The sequence below is a fragment of the Poecilia latipinna genome, unplaced genomic scaffold (assembly GCF_001443285.1).
Source record: "Poecilia latipinna isolate Pla-1442-1.1 unplaced genomic scaffold, P_latipinna-1.0 Scaffold955, whole genome shotgun sequence".
In the NCBI taxonomy this organism is placed as follows: Eukaryota; Metazoa; Chordata; class Actinopteri; order Cyprinodontiformes; family Poeciliidae; genus Poecilia; species Poecilia latipinna.
In genome coordinates this window covers 55,294-65,300 of record NW_015113571.1, presented here as the reverse complement: position 1 = coordinate 65,300, position 10,007 = coordinate 55,294, and the positions used below count along the sequence as shown (strand labels likewise).

Here is a 10,007-nt window from a genome sequence, read left to right as displayed (position 1 = left end):
GAATCCGCAGTTTTGATAACTGCAACCAGACATGAGATGTACTGTCACTCTGGGAAATCCCAGGAGCCAACGGGTTTGTTTGAGAACCAAAGGCACATCGTAAATGGGAACTTTTATTTTTGTGCAATATCAACAGCTGCTGCAAAATGGGTAAAAAGCAACAGTAAATGTCTTGAATATTTTTGTACGACGAGTGACGTTTTAATGTTTTGAATAAAACTAAATAAATATTCAACTTCTTCCCAATTGTCAGTGTTGTGTTATTTGAAAAACATATTTTACGTGTACCTAAGTTGCATGTATTTAAATGAGTAAAATAATTCAAATATAACCAGACATTGTCAAAATAAGGAAAAATGATTAAAAAAAATTCACATAAAGCAATGATGCACAGAAAAAGACTAAATTTTAAGAATTTTTTTTTAAAGAAATATGCAGAAAACCAGAACAAAACAGACAAAACTTCAAATTTGCTTTGACAACAACCGTGTCATAAACAGAGCAAATAAACTGTTCAGTTCAGCACAGTTCATAAAAAAAATATCTACTCAGAAATCCCAGTAGATAGTATTTTGTAAGCCATGGATTTCTCAACCACCTCTTCCTTGCTTACATGGTCATGGATTTAACTATCAAACCACTTGCTTCTTTTGATGGAGGCGTTCTTGTCGCCGCCCAAGAGTTTCCTCTTGTACTGCTCCACCAAGGAATCAAAACGGTCCCCATCCTTCCTCTTGAACTGTTTCGTAGCACTCTTAAACTTTTGAAAACAAAAACACACCAAAAAAAGTGATATTAGACTCAACAGGACATGAGGCAAACCATTTGTAACTGCTGCTCTGTTGTCGAGCATACACACAAGCTGAAAATGAACACACAGCTTTGTCTTTAAAGCCTTTAATAACTTTGTCAAATATTGGTGATTGAGTAATCTTCTGACAATAATTCAAAAGGCGTCCATCTACATCTCAGAATAAGGAGCTATCAAAAGGTGTTTGCCCTCTTTTGCGTTCTGTTTTTGTTTTTCAGTCATAGTTAAATGTTTCATATCAAACAAATTTTATTATTAGATAATAAAGTGAGTAAAAAATATGAAAAAGTGTTTGCTCCCTAAACGCTTATTAAATTGAGCTTTACATTCTAAAGAAAAATAAATAAATAAAGACAACTTGAGCTTTCTCAGACAACAAATAAGAACTGAGACAATATTTCCAAACCTGTTTTTTGGCCTGATTAGGCTTTTCAAATTGTTGTGTTTGGCGCTTGTTCCTTTTAGACCCTGGCTTTGTTTTCTTGGGAGGTGGAACCTGCTGCTTGTCTTTGTCGCGCATTCTGCAAAAGGACAAGAGTTAGATGAAATGCAACAAAAACATGATCCCTGAGATATCAAACATAAGCTTCCTGCATGCACAGCTTCAAACCGCCTGTTCAAATTGACAAAATAAACAGGAAACCATGAAGCAGACAGAGGAGTGCAGATGGAACCGTACCTGATCTTAGGTCCCCGATGGGAAGGAAAAGGCAAAACCTTCTTTCGTTTCTTTCCGTTTTGTAAATCAACATGTTCAATCTCAGGTTTGGTCTGAAAACCTGAAAAGTTTTGCTTCTGTCCTTCACCAGTGTCTGCCGAAGATAAAAAGAGAAAACAATAATAGCAGCAGAAACCAAATTCTAACAATATCGAATCGATTGACTCAAGTGTAGTTTAAGCTTATTTTCTATTAGAAATTTCACAAAAACAAAACAACAAACACAGTCCTAGAAAAGCAAAACTTAAAAGTCCCAGTTTCTAAAAATCATTCCATAAAAAATAAAATTAAAATAAATGGCTCTTATAGGTTTTTAATGAGTAGAGGTCTGGAGCTCTGCAATGACTCTTTACGTTTCACATCAACTCGTTGTAGAAATATGACAAAACAATTTTTTTTCCAAGAAGACAGAAAATGAGGAAACGGGTGGGGAACGTCAAATATTCTGAAATATGAAAACAAAGTGTAACAAAGGCTTGGACTTAACTTTCATCATGTTGACCTTGACTTAAAAAAACAACATGCAACTCTTTGTTTCAAATTAATTACAGTGTAATGATGACCAACAAAGTTTTGATAATACCTTTTCTGTTATTAAGCAGCTCTAGTAGAAGTGCAATATCAGAAAATCTTGCAATGGCAGTAATGTTGGTGAAAATTGGGATAACAATGTCAAGTGCAATATATTTCAAATTTCCTCTTCCTCATCCGTGCCTTCATTGCTAAGCAAGTTCACAACACTTGGAATATATTATATTGCACTCCAAGCAGGCCTTTACAATATACGTTTTCCACACCCTGACATAGCGATGACAATATACCATTTAAATATTGTGCAGCCTTATGTCATGTTTGTGAGTTACAAGGCTTGGAACAATGTCCTTTGGACAAAAGGGATCAAAGTAAAGAAGAGCAGAAAACAGATTTGGACACAAACAAAAACATAATGGTGATTAACTTTGTTTTGAAATCACAGGACCTGAGCAGCTTGCAGTTGATGTAAAACCCTACAATTGGAAGAATGTGTATTTAACTTTGTGAACTAGCTTGTCATTGTGAATCTTTTAAATTGTACTATATTTGAGATGTTACAGGAGAGTAAAACATTAGACTACTTATATACTACCCTTAAGTCCAAGAACTTAACATACAGTATAAAAAAAACCCTCAAACATTTTAATCTAAGAAAAATCCTTTCTACCTTTCTCCTTTCCTGTCAGATGTGATGAAGACTGTCCTTTATTTCCATCCTTCTTTGTTTTTTTGATGTCTGAACCTGTTTGGGGTTTTTTTAATTCTCCTTTAACAGGTCGATTTTGGATGAAGTCCTGTCAACAAAAGTAAAAAATATTAAGAAAGTTAATTAAGTTAATGACAAAAATAAAAATACAATATTGCTCCAGGGACTAAAATTTGCAACAGTCTCACAAAATATTACAAGAAACAAATAACTGCACAAACTTTATTTCTCTGTTTCCGCATTTCCTTGAGTTTGAGCTTCCTGGAGTCCTCCAGAGAGAACTCAACAATGGGTCTCTGCAAAAGAAAAGAATACGCTGGACCAGACTATTGATGCAATGGCATCTACATACAGTATTCTCTGTCTTTGACTCAAAATGATTTTTCTTTTGAGTTTGATCAGAAATGACATTAATAAGTGCAGTTTTATTGAGTTAATGATTTTATTAGAACAAACTAAGTATGTAACATTTTTACTGTCATAAAAAGTTAAAAATTGCTTGGCAACATCTTTGCGAAATGTATAGGGCACTGAGATGCTCCTGGTAAAGGGAACATGATCAAGAAAAGGTTAATTAAATGTTACCCAAGAAAACGGTCAGAATAAAGTTGAATCAGACAGAAAATGGATAAAATGTAGAAAAGTGCACCTTGTGAGGGCCAAAGATGTCAGGGTTGTTGTTAAGGTAGCGCAGAGTGGCGAGAGCCAACTCATGGTCTCGAAACTGAACGAAACCGTAACCCAACGACTGACCCTTCACTCCACCTTTCTCTGGCTTCCTGTCATACATGACCCGACACTAAAGGAAGAGGCAGGAAACAAACACATAGACATTCATACAAACACAATGAACAATAACAAAAATAACCTGCTCTCTAGTTTCAGTACAGATAAATTCAAGGCTCCCTTTAAGTTACCAATATATTTTAGAAATCTCACAAGAGAAAAATTCCAGAAAAACTAACAAGCTAATGAGTTCTTGTTTTTTTTTTTTTTTCCTGCAAGTAACAAAATCTTACCTCTGTGATCCGAACTCCTTTGGTTCCTTGTAGACCTTTAAGGCACATAGCTTTGAGTTTTTTATCGTCTACAGATTTTGGCAGGTTATGGATGCACAAGCGATTTTTCGATACAAATACGCCTATATCCCGAAGCTTGGCTCTCTTTACTTCCTCAAACTAAAAAGGAAAGCAGCACAACTCATGAGTCAAAATAGAAGTCACTTGAGAGATTTAGACGAGCTCAAGAGATCATCCACTAAAAATCATTCACCAAAGCAAAAGGTACTCACTCTGACTCTTTTGGCCATATCAGCCTCAGAGACTCCCTCTGCTGCCTTTGTTCCAGCGCGGATCACTGAGGGTTCGAAGGAAAGTGAGTAGAAAGCAAGCATACATATAGGAGCATCTCAAACTAAAAGTTGGCAGGGACAAAGTTAACGTTGTATTTTTAAAAAATGCATTACTCAAAGTGAGCAACAATGTAACAGAATTAGTTAATTGTATCCTAAAAATTGTATTCAAGAGGAAACTACCCAGTGAGCTAAATCTGCAGATTTCAGTTTGTTCAGCCCTGAGTAGTGACCAGCTGTTCAGAAACCCAAATATCCCATCTTTCTTTTAACAAAAAAATACATTTTGAGCTGTATATGGTCAATATGATGAGACGGGCAAGCTCTGCATTTCCCATTCTCTGGCTCAATCAGCAAACATTTACCCTATTCAGACCAGGTGGAGGCGCCAAAAGATAAGAAGAAAATTTCCTGAACAGAAGTACATGCATCAATATTATGCCTTTTTTTCTTTATATTAAACAAACACTTATACCATAGAGAAACTCACTTTTTATGAGTTTATTTGGGTTATACTTTTATTCAGTATATTCTTAAAAGCTGTGGTTTAGAAATAAAAAATGGCAATAAATATACAAGTTTTATGGAAAAACTTTTTAATGAAGTATTCCTATATTTTAATCCTGACTATTTGTTCATATTTGCAACATTTGTTTATGAACTTATTCAAGTTCCAAATCGATGCATTAACCATATATATATATATATATATATATATATATATATATATATATATATATATATATATATATATATATATATATATATATATATATATGTATATATATATATATAAGGTTTTTCTTCATACAGCACTTGACAATTTCTATGTCTAACATGTTAAAAGATCAGATGACAGCTAAAATGAATAAACAAAAACAATCAGACCTTACATGAACAAACTCAGCTTTATACTGAATGCTTTGTCACACACAACACAACATTGCCTCCATCAATTACCACCAAAAGGACTAAAAAAAAGAGATAATTAATAAAAGCTCTTTAAGAGAGACTGATCAGAAATCAGCTAAGAAACTCTGACTGGTGCATGTCTAGTTTGGATATGCAATATTATGAATTTAATAAGGACAAAGCAAAATAGGCTGAAACACTCACATCCTTCTCTGGCCAGGTACAGGTTCCTGCTGCCCGTCTCTACTTTTTTCTTGTCGACTTTCAGCTTCAGCGCATCTTCTCTGCTTACTGCTTTTACAATCATCAGCTTTCTGCCATCTGCACGGATTCCACCACTCTGGAGGAAATGTTACGGCGACATCAACATATATCCTAAAACTTGGACCAATATTGATATTGAACAACAAAGGGGCAGAAGTTATTATCATTCATTCATTGTTTTTTTTTTTTTTTCTTACCTCCGTCTCATCTTGTGCTGCTGCTATGCAGCTGTCTGCAGCCTCTTTAGTCTTAAACTGGGCAAACGCAAGACCTGAAAAAAAAAAAAAAAAACTAAAATAAGTGTTTCCTTCTTAAACCACAGAGGAAGAAGAGAAATAAACTGAGTTTTTCTGACCTTTGGAATGCTGCGTCTCTGGGTGGAGAACAACCTTCACGTAGTTGACCTCTCCAAACTGTAGAAGAACTTCCTCCAGACCCTCCTCTTCCGTGTCAAATGACAAGTTCCTAAATGCCAGATTTATAAAAGGTACTATAACGACTCTGTAGAATTGCTTGGACACATATAGGAGAAAGAGTAAAGTATATTAAGGCTGGTGAGAGTTGAGCAAACAGAAAAATGATCCCACCTGATAAAAACTGTCCGGCCCTCATTCACATCTGAAGGCAAATGTTTCTTTGGCTTTTGTTTTTGAGCTAGAGGATAAAACAGTTGTAACATGTTAGAGTGATTGTACTAAAGACAAGAGAAACACATAGAAATCATGTAAGAAATATAATAAACACAATGATAAAACAAGAAAAATGAATTTAAACCTGGTGAAATTTCTTCTTCCTCTTCATCATCACTGTCACTGTAATCCTCATCTGAATCAATGCCACCATCATCATCATCATCATCATCATCGCCATCACCATCACTATTATTCTCCTCCTTAATTTCATCCTCCTCTTCATCATCCTCCTCCTCTTCAGCATCATCATCATCTTCTTCTTCAATATCATCTTCATCGCTTGACTGAAGATCCTCCACCTGCTGTGCATTTGCCTTCAATCCACTTCTACAAAAGCATTAGCAACGTTAGCAACACTGCAACACTTAAGAGCAGAACGACGGCATCTGAAATGTATGAGCATAAGAATCACTTTTTCTTCACAGCTGTTTCTCGTTTCTTTTCTTCATCCTCAGGTTCACTTCCTGCTTTGGGATCTGCCTCGTCTGCAACTTTAGTTCCTGACAATAAAAACCAATCACTGTTAAGAGAAGGCCTGTTGCGATACATTTTAACCTTGTAGATCAAAAGATAAGGGAGTAAAATATAAGTACATCAATGTCAATATTCCCTGGTTTTCTAAATCTAAGAGCAGCATAAAATACTTAAATGATAACATTTTAGATATGAAAAGAAGAACTTTAAAAAATTTAACTGCTTGAACATGTCACAACAGAAACTTTTTTGTAAAAATATTTTGTCTACATTTAAGAAATGTGAAGCAAAAAAGTAGCATGAATATCAGTCAGCTTTTATTATGCAAAAATAAATCTATCAACAGATACACTTATAAGCTAAAAACAACTACTAAGCGTTTTTTTTTTCTTGTTTTCGTTTTTTTTTTTCATCATAGTTTTTAGGTGAAAAGGTGTTAACTTTGTAACATCGGAAAAATAATGAAAAAATAAGGAATTTAAGAGAAAAATTAAATAGAATTTGTGGAGAAATAAATAAATCTCATAGATATCCTACATATCGTCCATCCAAAATGACCACTCATTATTAGCCTCTACAAATTTCCTCAACATGTTCAAACAAATATTTAAAAAAATATAAAACACAACATTTCTGTCAAATTACATCATTTGAATCAACTGAAAAAATATAATAATAATCCAGGGCAGTACAAGAGTTGCAGTTTTTTACTAGCACACTGTGGCAGATAATCATGTCCTTTGGTGTTACACAGCAGCAAGCCTTTTTGTCACAAAGCCAAGCCAGAATTAATTAGGTGACCATTAAGTTCTGCTATGAATAATTACTGCATCCACACACACGTATTTACCTTTTAAAGACTGCTGTGCTGCAATATAGTTTTCTTTTGGCACAGCCCAGTCAACTGCTACTTGGCGACCTGTGAAGATTCAAAAAAGATTACAATGTGATGTGAACTGACCACTGGAAAACCAGAAACACTGTCTTGTGCACTGACCTTTTATCTCTTTCAGATTCAAAGCTTGGAGTGCCTTTGTGGCACCAGACATATTTTTAAACTGCACAAATGCAAATCCACGCATCTTTCCATCTATTAGAAAACAAAAAAGAGGAAATGTATTTCTGCAGTGCAAGGCAAAGCGTATGTGTCCATAAAGAGTAAAATAAGTACCTGGTTTGAGGGGTATACTGGCCTCCATGACAGTGCCAAATTTTTCAAATGTTTCTTTTAGTTCCTGTTCTGTGCACTGCAACATAAGGAATTTATTAGGAGAATTTAGGTTTACAATTATTTTTCATAAAGTCTATGCAACAATGCATGTTACAAGACATGCATATGTATAGCAGAACAACACTCAGCTAAATGCAATAGATACTTTTTTTTTACTTATCAGCAAATGCAAACAGAGGGAATAAAACTAGGCAACATGCCAAAAAAAATAAAATCAAAGTAAGCTGACTAAAGCTTTCGTTTGTAAAGAAATACGTTGTTGGTTTGAAATGAATTATGCCGAAACATCAACAGGTAAGGTGTTGGCATCAAGATTTTTAGAGGGCAAACATATTTTAGAGGTAGTAAACCTAAAACACTTGATAATGTATCAAACATTTTTCTTTAAATATAAGGAAAAGTTCTAGCACCAACATGTTGATGGATGCTCACTATTTACACAAAAAAGACTTAGCAAAACAGGTGAAATTTGTTAAGGTAAGTAAGTGGATAAAACATTTTTCTCTCACTCTACCAAAAAAATGCTCTTTGTACATACATTTTTTTTTTTTTGCCAGAAAATTCAAAGCCATTTTAATCTTTTAATCTAAAAAATAACAATAATTCATGGCAGAGCAACAAAAGACAGATTTTGCAGAACAGTTAATACCCAAACCAAAAGTTTTGTGATCAACACTTTCTCAAAGTGCCACATAAATGCAGACTGGATCTCCCATTAAGTGCCATGCCAGACTCCGAACTTGTGCCATCACAGTTTTTTCTTTTCACTTTTCCATTCTTTCCCCCTTCGCATCACCATGTACATCTTCATTTTGTGAACTGAAATTTAAGCTGGAGATACCATTGTGTCTTCCCGTTTATTATACCAACATGCCCAAGTTTGGTGTTCCGAAAATATTAAAGATGAAATAAAAAGCATTAATTAAATGGTTGGTGCCTTGGATTTGCAGTTATCTTGTGGTAAAAGATGAAAAATGATGCTAAGGGATACAGAACAGTGATATCCAATCAGGTGTCCAGGTGGTTGAAGTTTGTATGCAACTTTATTTCAGTCTATTGCTATTGTAAATTGTCACCAAACAACGCACTATACCTTAAAACTGAGATTCCTTATGACAAGTCTGGCTTGTTTAGATATTCTTTTCTTTACTTCTGTAGTTTCCTGCTCATGTTGAGATGTTTCTGACGCTTCCTCTTTTTCTGCAAAATAAAAAAAAATATGAAGTTATTAAATGGACTGAAAGCAACCTGCTTGTCAAGGCTTTTGTTTTCATGTAAGTTTACATGCGTATTTACTGTGTGTCACTGGTAAAGTAAATAGACAGCAATGTTTTTGGTTTATTTGGTCTATTAGAGAAAAAAAAATACTTTAGCTTGTGAATTTAATATTTTGTTTGGAACAGTGGCATTTATAAAAGTAGGAATAACATGGTGAACAAAATGACAAAAAAATGATCAGCCGCATTTTTTTTCTCCATCACAAGCTAAATAAAGCTATATTTTACTGTGTAGCATTACAAACGGCACCTAATACATACCTGTTTTCTTTTTATTGATTGATTTCTTTTTAGCAACTGAGAGAGACAACTTTTTCCCGTCGTATTCTTTTATTTCCTTCAAGGCTCGCTTTGCGTCTTCTTCCATAGAATAAGTGACGAAGCCAAAGCCCCGACATTTCTCTGCTCCTGGTTTATGGGAAATAAAAGAAAACAGCTATTAATAGGACATTCTTACATATTTACAATTGCAAATCAAGTCATTTCATACACGTCAAGTTTGTGTCACACATTCGCTCAGTTAGTGGCATGAATATTAATTCACCTTTTTCTCTAACAACGAAGCATTGTTTCACTGGACCAATTTCAGAGAATATTTCCTCAAGCCGCTCGTTTGTTGCTGATTCTGGCAAAGATGCCACGAATATCGTCACCGCAGGCATGGCTCTTTGCTGGCAGCTAAATGCTAACACTTAGCTCTGAAAAAAGTCCACAAACCGAAGTCTAATTTGCTCACTATTCAGCACTGCAATTCACTGTCAAGCTACAAGTATTTACATAAATAAGCCACACAAATAAATGCAATACGAATGTTTTGCTAAAGCGTAGCTATCTACCACATTAAGTCGCATGTTTACATGTGGGAGCAGCCATCTTGGAATACCAGGGGATTTATTATTTCTCGCAGAATTAAGGATGAGCTTTGCTGCCATCTATCGGCCAGGAGGCTTCTACGTTTAAACCTTTACTACGACCTTTTCTTCACCTTTCCAGATCTGCTCTAGTCTTAAACGAGAAGCTGCTGCCCTAATGATGTT

At 34.9% G+C, this 10,007-nt stretch overlaps 1 protein-coding gene across 2 annotated transcripts; it reads right to left on the bottom strand.

Annotated features, from left to right (window-relative positions):
- Nucleotides 1-406: 406 nt before the first annotated feature.
- On the bottom strand, nt 407-9,886 carry rbm28 (RNA binding motif protein 28). 2 transcript variants are annotated; one of them, XM_015049654.1, is made up of 20 exons: nt 9,515-9,886; nt 9,232-9,378; nt 8,787-8,893; nt 7,634-7,709; nt 7,460-7,552; nt 7,313-7,381; nt 6,401-6,488; nt 6,071-6,315; nt 5,884-5,950; nt 5,652-5,761; nt 5,494-5,567; nt 5,237-5,372; nt 4,061-4,125; nt 3,789-3,947; nt 3,419-3,568; nt 2,991-3,065; nt 2,731-2,857; nt 1,491-1,626; nt 1,218-1,332; nt 407-760 (listed from the first exon to the last, which is right to left on the bottom strand). In XM_015049654.1, the coding sequence occupies exons 1-20, from the start codon at nt 9,630-9,632 to the stop codon at nt 626-628; spliced, it is 2,292 nt and encodes a 763-aa protein (XP_014905140.1). In that variant the 5' UTR covers nt 9,633-9,886; the 3' UTR covers nt 407-625. The 2 variants fall into 2 exon arrangements, with proteins under 2 accessions (XP_014905140.1, XP_014905141.1); XM_015049655.1 differs by having other exon boundaries at nt 1,491-1,623.
- Nucleotides 9,887-10,007: the final 121 nt, after the last annotated feature.

What these genes read in the sequence shown, in the direction of transcription:
- rbm28 (XM_015049654.1), bottom strand. Translation starts at nt 9,632, where the DNA reads ATGCCTGCGGTGACGATATTCGTGGCATCTTTGCCAGAATCAGCAACA. An exon ending in AATCAATAAAAAGAAAACAG is followed by an intron (nt 8,894 to 9,231) that starts GTATGTATTAGG and finishes TTTATTTTGCAG; the next exon opens with AAAAAGAGGAAGCGTCAGAA. An exon ending in GGAAGAAGAAATTTCACCAG is followed by an intron (nt 5,951 to 6,070) that starts GTTTAAATTCAT and finishes TTTATCCTCTAG; the next exon opens with CTCAAAAACAAAAGCCAAAG.